Source organism: Lissotriton helveticus, chromosome 11, assembly GCF_964261635.1.
Source record: "Lissotriton helveticus chromosome 11, aLisHel1.1, whole genome shotgun sequence".
NCBI classification, from domain to species: Eukaryota; Metazoa; Chordata; class Amphibia; order Caudata; family Salamandridae; genus Lissotriton; species Lissotriton helveticus.
In genome coordinates this window covers 1,131,273,723-1,131,291,238 of record NC_136072.1, presented here as the reverse complement: position 1 = coordinate 1,131,291,238, position 17,516 = coordinate 1,131,273,723, and the positions used below count along the sequence as shown (strand labels likewise).

At 46.6% G+C, this 17,516-nt stretch overlaps 1 protein-coding gene across 2 annotated transcripts in view; it reads right to left on the bottom strand.

Annotated features, from left to right (window-relative positions):
* The window catches only part of LOC144792711 (uncharacterized), a 1,012,556-nt gene that overhangs the window by 740,325 nt on the left and 254,715 nt on the right, over positions 1 to 17,516 (bottom strand). For both annotated transcript variants that reach the window (XM_078667877.1, XM_078667876.1), the window contains exon 3: positions 11,252 to 11,986. In XM_078667877.1, coding sequence (XP_078524003.1) covers positions 11,252 to 11,986 — 735 coding nt within the window. The remainder of the gene's footprint in view (positions 1 to 11,251; positions 11,987 to 17,516) is intronic.

The following is a 17,516-nucleotide window of genomic DNA, read 5'->3' as shown; positions in this document are numbered from 1 at the left end:
AGTTTTGGGCCTTCTGGGCCTCTTTTCTTTTTAGCCTACTACAGTTCTTACTATGGCACTGCTTTTGTATATATATTTTTACCGTGGGACTCCCGCCTCGGCGATGGGGAATGATTCAGGCATGTGAATCTATGAAAGATACCCCAATACTGGATAAATTACTGACATCACTGAATTGCTGATTGCCCCTGACCCTCTATTGGCACTGTTGGGATATACTAAGCCGCTTAAAAAGGGAATAAGAGGGGACGGAGCTTGCCGGCAACCGCGATGGCCTCCTGAACTTGCAGCTCCGCCACGCCGATCAACATATCCTGTAGTATCCTGCATTTGAACACACCAGAGTAAGGTCCTGGACCCCCCCCTGCACCGGGGAACTAAAGAAGCGGACAGCGGGGCGACTTCCCCCGAGTTTCGGTGACGCACACACCGGGAGAATTGCCGCTGCAGATTGCGCCTGGGAAGGCCCTGAAGCCGCGGCCTAAAGTGCGAGCGGAGGCCGGGGCACGTCACGCGATGTGCGGAAACTGCTCGCCTCACTGCCGGAGGGAAAGAGGCCTTAGCGACTGCCGCGACCGCTGCCCTTGGAGTGGAGTGAGACACATACGGGACACCTCCGGTGGCGCCGCTGCCCCCCCCTCCCGGATACACTCAACAACAACACGGGCGCACCGCCGTCTGCCTGGCGGGACCGTGGGACTGCCTGTGCAGTAAGTCCTACAGGCACACGGCTGGGCCCGCCACACGTGGCATTCAGAGCACGGGAGCACAGAGCTGTCTCGCCACTTCCCCAACCACTGCTAGAGGTCCCCTGAGTGCCCCCCGGACCGCAGAAGCTTGGACTCAGGGGAAGTGGGCCCGCGGAGTACTGCGAGAGCCCCCTCCCTTACACTAAATCGTTGGGGTGTCCACGGAGGTGGCAGGGGCCTCCCTAGTCGAAGGATACATAGAAAGGCGACGTGTAGTGGGAGGAAGATAGTGAGGCAAGGACTATCGACCAGACACTGGCACCCACACAGCGCCAAGAGCTACGCCGACAGCTGTGAGACACAGTGAGTGACATGACCGGGGGGGCTCGCCGACAACATTTCAGGAGCCAGGAGACGCGACGAACTGCGGCCTGTGGCACGTGGTGAGCCCGGTGGTGGAGTACAAGCAACGCAATCTCGTAACGGCGGCAGCGGATCGCACCAACTGAGCCCTAAGTGGGAAGAATGGGGATTGCACAAACAACAAACACAGTGAGGCTGACGATAACTGTGCCTCGTAGACAGTAGTCTGCCAGGCTCTACTGGCGGTGGCATGGCCTCCCATCGGTGCAGAGATCTACCAGCCAAGATGGTGAAGGGGGACAAAACGCAGAGCAAACTGCCCTTTTCACAGAGACGCTCACAACTGCAGGGGGCCCCTGCTGTGGACAGCGCGCACATACAAGCTGAGGAGGAGCAGACTACAGGATCTGATATAAAGAACATGCTCTTATCAATGGAAAAGGGCCTGCAGACCAGTATGTCATCACTGGGAACAAAGATCGATGCGTTAACTTATCGGATGGACCGTATGGCGGAACGCCTTGATAAACATGCTGAGCGACTTGACATGTCGGAGAGGAGGATAGTGGAGGTGGAGGAGGCTCAGATGGAACTTGACACTGGACACAAGAAGCTGGAGAAGGTTATGCAAGTGCTGCAAGACAAGACAGAAGACTTGGAAGCTCGCTCACGACTCTGCAACCTTTGCATCACGGGAGTGCCGGAATCCACACAGACAGGCACAATGGAAACGTTTGTTGAAAGACTCCTTACAACACTCCTCGGCGAAGGTGTATACTCTACTATGTTCGTGGTAGAGCGGGCGCACCACTCCCTGGGACCACGCCCGCGCCCTGGAGCTCCGCCTCGCCCCATAATTGCTAAACTTCTTAATTACCCGGACAGGGACACTGCCCTCAGGTTGGCAAGGACTAAATCATCACTGCAATATGAGGGTTCGGAGATCTCGCTATTCCCGGACTTTACAGCTAAGGTCCAGGAGGAGCGCAAGCACTTTATTCCCCACAAGAAGCAACTCAGAGATCTTGGCTTGGATTACGCGATATTATATTCGGCTAAACTCCGCGTTAACCGGCAGGGTCACTCGCACATCTTCACAGACCCACGGGCGCTGCAAAAGGCGCTGAAAGGCTGGGCCAAGGAGAAGAACAGTGGCCCCGCCAGATCGCTGGAGGAAGGTCAAGGAAGCAGTCGGCTTTCTGACCAGGAGTGACCTGACCCAGCGGAATGTATGGTAGGACTCGCTAAGGCGAAGGGATATATGTAAATGTGTGTTGACCCCCCCCAGAGGGGGAGACAGAGGCAAGTACAAGTAACAGGTTTGGCCATGACGTCATGGGACTGAATTATTGTCTGAGATCCTGCAGGCACTAGTGGATGGGGCTGGTCTACAGACAAGTTGTCTGCTCACCTGGCGTCCCCTGGAAAACCAAGGGAGGGCCAACGGTCGGGGGGGGGGGAGGGTCTGAGATGAGGATGTTAGATAGTAATGAAAAGTGTTTGTTTAGTGTTCTAATGTTACATACCGTAAGGCGTGGCGGTGGCGGGGTACGGCGCGTAAGGCGTGGCGGCGGCGGGGTACGGCATGGTTAGAGAAATGGACAATAATAGAGCAAATAGGCTGTTCGGCAACCTTGGCCCCCGCGCGCCACGCACCTCGGTGATTTCTCTGACGAATTTGAGGGAAGGGATGAAGGGGAGGGCACGGGACCGGCATGACCAGGTTGGGGGAGGTCTGCTGTGGGTTGGGGGTGGGGATGTTCTGTAGTTAATAGTTCAGCAGGGTAAAGGGGGGGAGATTGTTAGTGTTTTGTATGTGCACACTGCCAGATCCGACCACATACAATGCTACAACATGCCAGATCCACGCAATAGGTACCGATGACAAACCCAACTGATATGATTCTGAATGACAAGACAGCTGCTCTCAGAGCCCTCACATGGAATGTGAGAGGGCTTAATGACTACCGCAAACTGAGAAAAGTAATGTCCTACTTGCAGAGACCGAGGATTGATTTAGCTCTCCTACAAGAGACACACACAAGAGACATACCTGCCACTGACCAGCAGCAGAGGGCTGGCGGGAAATGCAGTCGCTGCTGGAATCACGACACATTCCAGGGGTGTGTTGATATGGGGCAACCCTAGATCGAAATTGACCCTGACTCAACTACAGGCAGACCTAGAAGGCCGCTTCGTAATAGCGCGATGCAAAGGGATGGGGTTTGATTTAATAGTTGTGAATGTCTATGGCCCTAATTATGACTCCCCAGAATTCTATAGGAAATTGGCACATACTGCTCGCACATACAATACCTCACAGATGATTTGAGGGGGGGATTTCAACTTAGTGTTGAACCCGGAGCTCGACAGGTCGGCAAGCCGGCCACGTGGACCTTCCGCTGCTGCTCAAATGCTGCAAACAGAGATCTTGAATCTAGACCTCGAAGATGTCTGGAGGAACAGATATGCAACCCAGGGAGGTTATACACACTATTCCGCCTACCACGATATTCACACTAGAATTGACTACTGGCTGGCATCTACCGCCGTGATGGGATGAGTTAAGGCATGCGTAGTGCTGGCTCGCACTCTTTCGGAACAACTCGCCGCTTCTCCTGGTAATGGCCACACCTCAGAAAGTGATCCCACCATTTACATGGCATTTTCCTCCATATTCACTATTAGATGAGAAATTTCAGGGGGGAACTTGCAGAGGAGATTGAGGTATTCTTTGAGACTAACATAGGCTCGGTAGACAGTTTTCAATCCGTATGGGAGGCCTTCAAGGTGTTCATAAGAGGAGTGGCAATGTCTAAACACTCGAGCGTGCTCAAATCTATTCGACAACGACTATCGCTATTGGAACAGCAGTTAACATCTCTAGAGAGCCGGCAACAGAGCGGTGCCGAACCAACGATAGCTGAGGAAATTAAAACACTAATTGCTGAGTACAATGAGGAGGCAGACAGGGAAGTGCAGCATATGGGGAAGTATGCGACGGCTAGGACGTATGGCGAGGGTGAGCGCCCCAGTTCGCTGCTTGCCAAAATCCTGAAAGGCACAAGAGGTAAAACACAGATAGTGGAGTTAAGGGCCGCTGACGGAGGCGTGCTCACAGATGAAACTGCGATTGCTCACGAGTTTAGAAGTTACTACTCTGGCCTGTACTCCTCCAAAGGCTGTGATCTTGCGGATGATATAGCGGACTACCTGGAGCATATTGACTCGCCCATACTCACGAATACGCATCGTGAGATCCTCATGCAGCCCATAAGTAAAGATGAGATAATTGAGGCGCTAGCGAGTATGCGATCTGGTAGCACACCCGGCGCTGACAGGCTCACAGTGTGCTTCTATAAAGCATTCCAGGAGAAGTTAGTACCACATCTGTCCACCCTCTACGACGACATCCGTGTAAACGGCAGCATGCCACAATCCATGCGGGAAGCGCTGATAGTCACAATACTCAAACCTGGCAAACCCCACGACGAGTGCAGTTCATATAGGCCCTTGTCCCTACTCAATGTGGACGCCAAAATCTATGCGAAGATCCTGGCGACACAGCTGGCGCTGCTTGCTCCTAAATTAGTTGCGCCAGAGCAGGCTGGCTTTATTCCTGGCCGGAACCTCATCTATAATATTCGCACGGTACTGGGCACCATGCAACATGTTAAACAAGACGCGAAAGCCATCGCAGTTTTCCTGGATATGGAGAAGGTGTTCGATTCTGTTGAGTGGCCGTTCATGACTCAGGTGTTGCGGCGCTTTGGTTTGGGCGAGGCGTTCCTTCAAATGCTCGGCGCTCTATATCACCGCCCGACGGCGAGGCTTCGCCTTGGCGACCTAGTTACAGACGCTTTCCCGATAGGTTGGGGAACTAGACAGGGCTGCCCATTGTCTCTGCTACTTTATGCGTTGGTGGCAGAGCCTCTTGCCTGCGCGCTTCGCGAGTACCACCACAACGAAGGGGTCAGTTTCCCGTCGTATAAGATTGTAGTTTCGACGTACGCTGATGACACACTGCTGTACGTCAGAGATCCGGAGAACAACCTATCATCCATGCTAAGGGAGGTGTTACGCTTTGGGGCGCTTTCTGGCTTGCGTGTGAATTGGACGAAGTCAATTGCCTTCCCTCTAACACCAGCGACTAGTAATTTCTACATGGTATTCACTCTACAATGGACCCAGGAGCCGGTTAGATATTTAGGAGTTCATCTACATACGGATTCGGAAACTGTTCTACGAGAGAACTACGGAGTGGCGTACAGCAAGCTGGAAGATGATGTGCAAAAGTGGTGTAGACTGCCGCTATCGCCATCATGAAAATGGTGGTACTGCCAAGATTCTTTTTTCTGTTCAGCGCTATACCAATGGTCCTATCGAAAGCTTTCTTTAGGTCCATGACGCAACTCATGATAAAACTGGCGTGGGGTGGCAAACAGCCCAGAGCGCAATGGGCCCTTTTAACGCTTCCGTATGACATGGGCAGACTGGGAGCTCCGGATTTGGAGCTGTACTACAGAGTCGCGCAGGCAGCACACCTACACACGTGGATACATGGAGACGCGCTCATCCCCCATGTTCGCATGGAACGAGTCTTCGCGGACCCTCTCCCACTGCCAGCCACGGTCTACCAACCGGCAGATCGTAGAACGGGCATATTAGATTCCATAACAGCCATGAACCATGCTTGGCACTCCCTTCTGCAAGCTCAGCACTGCACACTCCTATAGACCCCCTGCATGCCAGTAGAGTAGGCTCTATGGTTGGCGCCTGTTCTTGAGAGAGGGGTGATACAGGCGTTGCACGAACTGGGAATCAACAAAGCAGGAGATTTGTTCTTAGATGGGCAAGCAAAGACGGAGGACCAGGCAATGGCGAACTATAGTGAGGCCACATTGCTGCTCCATTTTCAATATCACAGAGTGCGCAGCACATTGCTGGACCTTCTCGGCCCGGACCTAGCAGAGCCACCTGAGGTGCCGGACCTCACATACGTTATCAAAACCGAAACCCCGCGCAAGTTAATCACGAACTTATACAAGACGGCACTGTCACACAGGGAGCAACAGCTCATCAAAGCTAGAGTGGCTTGGCAAAGAGATCTACAGGTCACAATACATGACGGCATGTGGAGATACTGCTGTGCGAATACGAAAAAGCTGTCACTAAATGGGAGACATAGGCTAATACATTTCAAGTTCATCCAAAGGGTATATTACACGCCAGAGAGGGTTCATAGATATGGCCTGAGACAGACGGCGGAATGCGAGAGGTGCCACACACCAACTGCAGACTTTATGCACCTGGCGAGGTGGTGTCCGGGGGTTCAGAAATACTGGGACAGCATATTCACAGAACTAAACAAGATACTGGAATTAGAGCTGACCCTGGACCCAGCGCTAGCCCTGCTCGGCTATTCCAGAGGACTGCCGGTGGCAGCCAGGCGACTTGTCGATCTGGGAATGTTAATGGCAAGGCGTGTGGTGGCCCTATGTTGGATGAGATGCCCATTGCCTACGGCCAAGAGATGGGCACACGATATGCTGTATTGCTGCACGCAATCCGAACATTACAGCGAGTTGCTACCTCCTACGAGTCGACCGAAGAACTTCTGGAGCATATATTTATCGCATTTGAGGGCCAGAGATACGGGGAGCACAGCGGGTAAGGAGGCAGATCTGGAAGGCGTGCAGTCAGATGCTATACAGCCCACAGGGGTGGGGTAGTAGAGTAGTTCAGCAAGCATTTATGCACAGGGATGCGGGAGGAGGCGGTGCCCAGACAGGGGGAAAGGGATAGTAGAGGTGAGGAGAGTAGATCAGGCAGTACCACACTGAGACATGCTAGGGGGACTCCTACGTAACAACGGGATAGGACGTACTGGGGAGGGAGTGATAGGCTGGAATAGACACATAGCTGGGTACCAAAATTGCAGGAGGGTTAGGGATGTATGACATGCAACCACCACTGCTATGTTCAAGGCTGGAGAGGCTAGATGTGCATAAGAATTTGAGGGGGGGGGGTTCGGGCTGTTTCATGGTTAGTTTTCCATTCTTCCTTAGACATAAACCGATAGGGTCCTTGCAGATACGTGTACGACTGAGCAGTGACAAGGGTCAGGACTAAGTGTAAGATGACTCCCCTTAGGAGGGAGCAATAAAATACCCTATGAACTGAACAACCACGCTAGGTGATAAGTGTTAAATGTGATACGCCGACGGACCCCAGGGTTGTTGGCTACAAGGCTGTGTAAATGATCAAAGTGTAAGCCTCTGGCGACTGACCCCACTGCTGCTGGCCTCCGGGTTGTAGGCCACGAGCTGTGTAAATCTGCAGACATGAGCAATAAAGGTTTTTGAAAACAACAAAAAAATAAAACAAAAGGGAATAAGAAAGTTAGTAGCCATGGGACTCTTGTTAGCAAAGCGGAGAATAGCTAAGCAATGGATGCGGGGGCCTATACCTACTATTGCTGAGTGGGAGAGAGATATGTTGTTTTGCAATACTCAATCTGATGTGTATAATGAATTGCTCCCTCCTAGTAATAGGTCGAAGAGTTTTTGGGGCCTATATACGCAGTACAATCTTGCAAGAAAAACTGCAGATGATGATTCAGATTGAGGGCACACTGTCAGGGGGCTTTTAGTCGTTGCAATGGGACCAGTTCCGCTGTTGGGGTACATTATATGTGCATTGCAGTTGATATGTGGCTTCTGTGGTTAACTGTAATATCTGCTGCTGGGTGTGACTTATACCGCTCTAAGCTGAGACGTCTATTTGTCGAGTTCTCTAATTGAAGCATGGTACTGTGATGTATATTTGCACTTATCAGGGTCAAATTGGATGGATATTTAGTTTGGGAATGTATGATTCTCCTTCCCAATGTCCAGATGATGCTAAAATGTGTGTCAATGATTTTTGTCTATTTTGTTGTTGATTTGAATTTTTGTCATTACATGCCAAAACGTAATAAAAAAATATTAAAAAATAAAATAAAAATCATAGCCTGAATTTTTTTAATCCTTTGACGAGGAGGGAAGGCTCGATTCTAAATAGTATTCGGAGCGACCCCTATGAAAAGGATGCACTGAGAGGATCATACGTAAGATTTTAGGTTGTTCGTAAAGAAATTCCGGTTGAAGAGCAATTGAGTTGTCACATGCAAGTGATAACATACCAACTCTGGGGAATTGGCTTTTGTGAACCAATTGTTTAGTTAGGAAAATACCTGAATTAGCAAATTTCAGAGATGAGGTGCTTCTACCACCCTTATGTTTGTGAAGTCTCAAGGAGGGCAAGTGTCGCCATCTAACACCTCCTTGTATGCTATGTAGAGGGGTGTTCCTGCTGCTGTTGTTGCTGTGCAGCATATTGTTGTTTTCCTCAAAACGAGAAGGCCCTGGTAACTCCGCTAAACCTCAGAAATTGTCTATAATCGTTTGGCAGAGAATTTAATCCAAGGGAGCGAGCTGTAGCTTTGCTATGCTTAATTCGCTCTGGTGCGGAATCTGCTTTTGCTCCAAAAAGGTGTGACACATCAAGTCCATATGTATGTTTTGGACGACTTGGGAGAACCCTGAATCTCTAAGCCAAGCATTCCGTCTCATAGAAATAGATGTGCTCAAAAATCTAGCCATAGAATCAACTGTATCCAACCCAGTCTGAGTGACTTGACAAGATTCTACTTCATTCATAATTCCTTAAAGTTAGCTTAATCATCAGAAGGCAGTTAAGGTATACTCTAATGAGTGAAATTTAGTAAGGCATGGATGTAACAGCCTAGATTGCGTTTGTTGATTTGAGGGCCATATTGCCCGGTGAGAACATTTTCTTATCTGATTCTTCTTGGGCTCTCTATCCGAAGGTGTGGTAGGAGGCAAGAGTGAACTAAAAGAGCAGGAAGCTTGTACTACCTAACTAACAGGTGATGGATGTGTAAAAAAAATAGAGGGTCTCCAGGTGCAGGTTTATTGTGTCTTGCTATTGTTCTGGAGACTGGGCTTCTCCCAGATAATTATGATAAGTATGATCAGCTGTGATAGAGGTTCGGAAGACTGTGTAGTGGAGTGAAGAACCTCAGTTATAATATTAGACTTTATCTCTGTAGAGGAAAGAAACACATTTAACATCTGTGCTACCTTACGCATAATAGAATGGCATGCTGTTACCTCTGGAAGTGGTACACTAGTAGGTGAGAGGAACTCCCACTCGGGGGAAGTATCAAGTCCACTAGCCTCTCCCAACCCTTCAAAGTACAGATTTAAAGCATATTTTTCTTCTTCTCCAAAGAAAAGATATTGCTCATCTGCTAATCTCTGTGCTTCTCTATGAGAATGATGAACTATAGATGGCTGTGGAGCCAGAGGTGTGGTTATCAGCACGGATGGAGCCAGTTGAGCCGTCAGTGGAGTCAGCACTGGAGCTGATGGAACTGCTCCTTCAAGAGAGAAGCAATAACTGACGCAAAGCCAACCTCAGCGCCACAGATATCAGCATCAGAGCCTCCCATTGGTTCAGTGACATGAATGGCAAAAATGGAGCTTGTTGATGAGACTTCTGACTCGTCCCCAAAAGTATGTCAGTTAGGCACATCTGATGGGATCATAGCTCTGTTAAAATTACTGAACAATGCATTTAAGAAATTGCTTAGATCTGTACCCAGAGCTGTGAATACAGGGTACGTATCACTATCCTGGGGCCAAGGCAACGGCGACACAGGTATTGCCAGCATCTGTGGAGTTGGTATTGTAGCTTATGAAGTTGCATCTACCAGAGCCGGTGGAGTTGGAGATCTTGGAGTTGGTAGATCCACTGGAGCTGGTCAAGGAGAAGGTATCAGGACTGGTGTTAGAACATATTCATAGGACTTATGCTGAAGGGTCATCTATCTTGAAGATTTATCCCTGGAAGAATGATGTTGAGATCCATGGCATCTCGTTTTCTTATGTTTTTTATTCAAAGAAGATGAATGAGGCAAAGGAGACCTAGGGCCTGATTCACGAAGGTAAACAAGTTTCCAATTGTTTGGTAGTCACAAAGGGATCTACCAGTAGTATCTCTACGAGTGTGGAATCTCAGCACATAAAAAAATACGACTGTCCTCTCTTTTTTATTTGCACTCATAAAGACACTACTCATAAATCCCTTTGTGAATACCAAACAATTGTAAATTTACACAAAAGTGTACGTTTACCTTTGTGAATGACGGCCTTAGATCTTGGGTGCGATGTACGTCGACTCCTTTTTCCATCTTGAGCCCGTGCCAAAACCATTTTGCTCCCAGTTATTTTAATGCCTTAGGGTTAATTTTTTGACAATCTTGGCAGGCGTCGACGCCATGATTCGACCCAACGCACCAAAGACAAATTTAATAAGCGTCAGTAAACAACATCTGACCATCGCAATGTTTGCAAGACTTAAAACTTGAGGGCCCGATTCACAGAACTAACTTAAGACTCAATCCTAAACTTACTACCATTTTGTTATTCACAGAATGCACTTAATACTTTTGGTGTTCACAGAAGTTAGGATTTTGTCTTAAGTCTGTCTTAAGTCTGTCTTAAGACAAACTTAAGACAAAATCCAAACTTCTGTGAATACCAAAAGTAGTAAGTTCATTCTGTGAATACCAAAATAGTAGTAAGTTTAGGATTGAGTCTTAAGTTTATTCTGTGAATCGGGCCCTGAGTTTCTAGGTGGTGACATTGGAAAATTGCACCCAGCTAAAGTATTTTTTAAGAAAAGTCAAATGAAGTTCGAATGAAATCTCTTGAGGACAGTTGAAGAGCTCTGAAAAGCGCAGGAGTGGAATAAAGGAAACTAAACTCAGTGCCCCGTGGAGCCGCTTAATGGCTCCAGTGATGTCATGCAGAGCGGCATGCAGAGCCATGTTGAAGCCAGCGCTCTCTACCAGAGTGGAAGATCTATCACAAAAGTTTCAATTCCAAGCTGGCTAATGGGATATTCAAAAGGTGAGGAATCTGCAGGCTGATATAACCATCAGAATAACCTGTACAATAATAGACCTAAAATTCTGAAAGTAAGGCTATTGAGTGAATTTAGGACTGCTGCAGAGGTCACAATTTGTGTACAGTATGACAAAGACAGTTGCAGAAATCAAACAGAAATTAAATGAACACCTTATACTGTGGTCAAGGAACAAGTGAGGTAAGGAGAGTAAGGACTGCAAATACCTTTCTACATGTTGGCAGAGTCGAATCTTGTAGTGGGGCCTCTTCCCAAAAGCCTTCTGGTGGCTTGTCCTCTTGGCTGCATAGAGACCCGTCAATACTGCTGGATGACCTTATGACTTCCATATCTAAGCTGTTTACTGCAGAGCAGCTGTGAGACCCACAGATGCCAGAGTTAGCACTGAAGGAGGATATGCCTTGGGGTTTAGAGTAAGTAGAGCGAGAGGTCCGGCTGCATAGCTGACTGCTCTTTCCAAGGCAGCTGGAGTCCTTTGCTGTGTCAATCCTAGACATAGCCATGTCCCTGGACATGGACCCATGCACTAATCCAGAAACTGCCTTTTCGGCTTCGTCCTGTAGGGAATCTAAAATGTTTTGGTCCTGTAGGAACACTATGAACTCTTTCAGGTGGTGCTCATCACACATTTGAGGCATGTCACTAGAGCGCAGCTTTTGGTAGATGTGCGGCATCTGATCAATGATGAAGGATGTGAACCAGTTTGAGCATTTATTTGGAGACTGAATATCTGATGCTTCGGAGCTGCAGACAGAAGGGCGAGAGACATTGAAAGACGATCCAGCTGTACTGCCATGCAACTGATGTGCACAAACAGAAGACTTCAAGGTATTGATAGATGATCTAGGTGTATTTGGGGCCACCTTTTGGAATGTTGAAATTGATGAAAGGGAGGGACACGTCTTGAGACAACTCTTCTTGGTGGCATCCGAATCAGGGGCCTGTAAGGAAAAAGATAAGAGTGCATAAGAATGAAATTAGCTAGAATAGAAGATATCAGGGAAGATATTTAGAAAACTTAGAATGCCCATCCAGTCAGATATGAGTATCTACAAGTTTCTTGATGGTCTACAGACACTGTCTACAGAGGAACAGTGATTCTATTTGGAAATGATTTGTTAGAACCGCCAATCTTTGTACCAAAAACGTGGCTTATAATGGCAGGTTGACTTTGATAAAGCATTTTGTTGGACTTCGTGGGTGAAAAAGTACTTATATATAATGTCGGTGAGGCTTCTGCACAGCACAAAATAGCACAGAGTCAGAGAGAGCTGAAACCTAGAGATAAATTTAGCGGGAACATGATATAGAGGGGCTAGGTTGCAGGTCAGCACCTCCTGTTTTCCAGTCTGATTAACTGGTTTAAAATCATTAATCTTTTTCAATGTAAATGTTGAGTTCTATGTACAGGATTCAATAATGATAGTTAGTTCATGGTGCTCTCGTTGTTGCAGGTAATGGACTGAGGCATGGGGAGAAAAGGTGATTTTCCCAGACATAACTTTTAGAGAAGAGGTAACGCTAGGAATAACACCATAGTCTCTTGGTTCAACTGTCACCAATGGACCCAATAGAACTTCAGAAACTCCATGTTAGTGGCTTCGTCAGACAGATAGGATAGAAATCCATATCCATACTAATATTATAAAGAGAGAGCACAAACCTTTGAGGCGGGTAATCTCAGTAACCACAGTACCAATCACAACACCCAATACAGCGTTGGAAAGGGCAGTTGCAGCAGAAGGACATAGGCTATGCAGACGGCCACCATATACATTTAAAAAAAAAAAAAAAGTAAATTGTTTTTATTAACTTTTCAAGAAACAGTGGTGTTCATCACAATCATACAGTGCAAGACATACAATTGTACCGTAGGACACCATATACATTTAAAAGGTAAAAGAACAGTGCCAGCAAAGTAGTACCTTGTGGGCATGTCTGCGTTGTGCTGTAGGTGTGGGCTGGGGGCGTGACTAACGCTGGGGCGTGTGGTACGGCCATCACATTGTGGGCTGGGGGCGTGACAAACGCTGGGGGCGTGTGTCCGCCCTTCATGCCATGTGAGTCGTACATACAAGCGCCAATTACGTTGCTGCGCAGCATTAAGGGACACGCTGGGGGCGTGACACGCTGGGGGCGTGACACGCTGGGGGCGTGAGACAAGCTGGGGTCGTGAGAAACACTGGGGGCATGTGTCCGGCCCTCATGCCATGTGAACGCAATTGCGCCGCATCAAGTGGCACGCTGGGGGCGTGAGAAACACTGGGGGCGTGTGCTACGTTCCGCCCTTCATGCCATGTGGGTCGTACATTAATCAGAAGATCGTCTGCTGTGGCCGTGTGCTGGGGGCATGACAAATGCGTTCAGCTGGAGGCCTGGTAAGTAACATTACTGCAGCCTCTCCTGCGCGATGTTACTGAACTCTCGCATTCAACGAAATTAGACGCGCCTGCTACCATCAACCAGGGCTCTAGCCGGGCTCAGGGGGCGGATCAGTACACTAATTACACGCGCCTGATAACATCAACCAGGGCTGCAGCTGGGCCTCAAGCGGGGGAATACGCAAATGAGTGTGTCTGCCGGGACAATTACTGCAGCCTCTCCTACTCGCTGTCACTGAACTCTCTCATTAAACGGATTTACCCGCGGCTGATAACTCTCTCATTCAACGACATTACACGCGCCTGCTAACATCAACCAGGGCTGTAGATGGGCTCAGGCGGCGGATCACTAGACCAATTACACGCGCCTGATAACATCAACCAGGGCTGCAGCTGGCCCTTCTCCGTCCCTATTCTAATGAAACAAAAAATGTTGTCTACCGCGAGATTTTAAAATAAATTGCCCTTGCCAAATACACACATTACACACATTCTATTTCATACCCGGACAACGTCGGGACGGGCTGCTAGTACATATCATAAAGATGTTGGCTGGGATGGATTGTGTAGCACAATGATTAGATCACATAGTAAAGTTCATTTAACTAGGGAGGTGTACCTATAGCCTTCTCAACCGTCCACAGATTCCGATGGGGGTCTTGCTACATCTCTGTACATGTATGACATATACAATTGCTCATATAATATATACATATATATATATTTATAGACACACGCTAGTAAGTAATTAGTGTGCATAATTACAAAATAAGAATTAGCCCTATGCCTATGAATTTAGTACATTCCAAATTATAACAATGCAGTACCTTAACAGGGTCCAATGCATATTCAAATGTCAATAAGGTGGTGTTTTACTTACTGTTTAATATCCTTGTAAATTTGAAGGTGGATAATGTAGAATGAGGTTTTAAGTCTTCAGATGTCAGTATATTTTTTAAATATTTGTAAAGCTGGAGGGCTGGCAATAGGGTTAACTAGACGAGACTCACAGAGGCTACTCCATGACCCCGGCTCAATTGCTCAAAACTCTGCCATTTAGAGACACATCCACTCTCTAAAAAGCAGGGCAATGTCACTGTGCAACTCAGACATCCTGCAAAAGCCACCCAAATTAAGCTAATTAAAAAAACTCCTGAGAAGTCTGTCAAACCTGTGAGTTCACTATAACGGCGAAGGAAGAGTTGAGATTGGTGGGGCATGGCTGACTAGCATAGAGCACTTTACTCTCCTTGGAGATATGAGGAGTGAGAGTCAATGTGAGAGCAAGCAGGAGGGAAGTCCTGTCCTATGTGAAGATAAAGACCTGCAGTGAGATGAGAATAAAAGCCCTGGAGGGCAAGCCTCCCCACTGGAACACACAGGGCATGGAGCAGACAGAAGGTATAGAGAGATGGCAGCTGCCTAAAGACTGGCAAGTGGCCTCAGATTATCTAAACAGCAAAGAATTGAGAACAGTTGGCAAGAGGGAAGAGACTGCTGCTTGAAACACCTCACTCATCACTGCAGCAACATGGAAAGCCGCAGAGGACACCTCTAGTAGGGCCTGAACTGCTCAATACCAGCAAGTAGTGAGGCAGGGCCAGCAGACACTATCAATAGAGAGCCACACAAATTAAAAGTACACAACACTAGCAGGAGGACCCTTGCGAATGGATGATAACAAACATCTCACATGTCCTAATGGGGGAAAATAGAGATGAGGAGGACCATGTTAAAATGAATAAAGGCATAAATCACCCTAATAAAGGGCAGACAGACAAATATTAATCACCACTTCGAAACAAGAGGAAAGGACTTACACACCTCTATCAGGGTTTGTTCTCAGGTGCAAGGGGTAGCAATTTTTCTTGAGACATTCTAGGGGTTTTCCTGGAGATAGGTAGCCCCAGGATAATCAATGATTGTGCAGCACGATGATACCAGAAGTATAAAATATAATAATCAGTAAGAATGCCTCTGCGGTAACACCCAAGAAGGTCCCACAGTATAAAAACAAACTTCCAACAGGGTTCTCTTGCCAGAATTAAGATTGTGAATCAATCTGAACATCTCAGGCGAGGCTTAAATCACCTTCTCTATTGTATGAGGCTATCTCCTTTGTATTAAGCTCCAAAAAGACTCTGGATAGCAATGTTTTGAAATACCCACCCAAGAAAAGGTTTACAGGAGACCACAAATACGGAGATGCCTTGCAATAAGTAAAACAAAGAAAAACAAGCTTCTTTGCTGTCTCAAGTGAACATTCAGACAACATAAATTCACAGGTAGGAGGGCCTAAAGTGCCCCTGTGAACGACATCCCACACAACCATGGCATGACCTCTTTCAATGCCTCTAGACTTTTAAAATTGACTCAGGGAAGAAATTAGAAACACATGAACAGAGGCCTGGTTTAGCTCAAAGATGATCTTAATGCCAAGATGCAGAATCAGTCAGTACAAGAGATGTACAGGCAGAAGCCAACAATGAGCAGATACAAACAGATTAAACAGCACTGTTACATATACAGTTTAAGCTGAAATCCTGAGATGTGATGACCTTGAAAACAGATCACGGAGAGACAACATCTGGGTCAAGGGCCTAAAGAAAATAGTAGAAAGGTCGGATACAGACGGCCTCCTTCTTCGACTGTTCATATCAATCTTAAGCAAAGACCATTCAGAGATTCATATTTAAAGAGCTCATCGTGTATGTTTGAAACAAACTGTAGAAACCATAAGGCTCGGAGAAAACTTAACAAAATTTCACACTACAAAGAAAAAGAAAAGCCACAATTTCTTTCCAAACTCATGGATGCTCATTATTGCAATATATAGATCCGGCTATGCTCTTAAGACAACAATAAATCCACCCAATCACTGAAATACTAAGAAAGGAGAACCTTAGATATTGTTGGATCTGCTTACCTGACATTGCCTTTCAGAATCAAAGCAAAAAATCAACTACCCTCTTTACTACCCACATACACTAAAACATGAAAGATAATTTAATACTCTAAAGACAAAAGTCCTAAACTCACCAGATAAGAAAGCAAAAATATGGAGTTTCATCTAGGAAGATAGATATGACCTAATAGTGATACAGAAGAACACCTGGGTAGCAAGACGAACAGTGCAAACATAATACCCAATAATCTTCTAGTCATTTTCTACGACTAGACACAATATGTTAACCTTCTTTCACAGATCTTTGGGGTTTACAGCAACCACAGATGCAAAAAGATGATAGATATGCAGTAGCTGCAGGACCTCTTGAGGGGAAAAACAGCGTAAACAATATATCTGCCCCAATTAATGGTTGAGATAACTTTCTTATATTGTTCATTGACACATTAGCACAAGCTGTGGTTGCAGATATGCTCACAGGGGATTCTAGTCTGTCTGGGCACCATTGAAAGATTGATCAGGACACACCACACATCACTCAAATGTATTTTCCAGAAACCTTAAGGAAACTCTACAACATGTAGGTCTCAGAAATCCAGGGAAAGAAAACAATATAGACCAAAGGGACAATATTTTTTTCACACTCATAGCAGTAACTCATGAATCAACTACATGTAAGAAAATAAGGTCCTGATGTCTCTAGTTCATGAGACGAAAAAACAATCAATAATATCATAACATCATGCCCCAATCGAACTTACCCTAGCCTGGGATGCTTGAGCAACACCATTAGCTAAAAGGGTATTTTACCCCCATTTCTTAGCTATCCAGTGCTGAAGGAAGATTTTTACACACACACAGACACACACACTACTAATAAGGCTGAACTAAAACTACTCAGCCTTACAAAAAACACTATGAATGAATAAGTAGTTAATTGTGTCAATTAATAAAAATTGTTACAAAAAAATTCAAATAAAATCTCCCCAGGACTCACTTACTTCGTTACAATTAATGCATGCCTAGCGAGTTTTGATATATTGTATCTACTAAAACAAACAAAGATGATTTTTACACACGGCACTTAAAAACAGATAAAATCAATAAAGAACTGGGATAAAGCCAATAAATCAATTCAAATCTGAAGGGTCCTTCCCCTTGTGTGCAAACTTTGCGAGTCTTGCA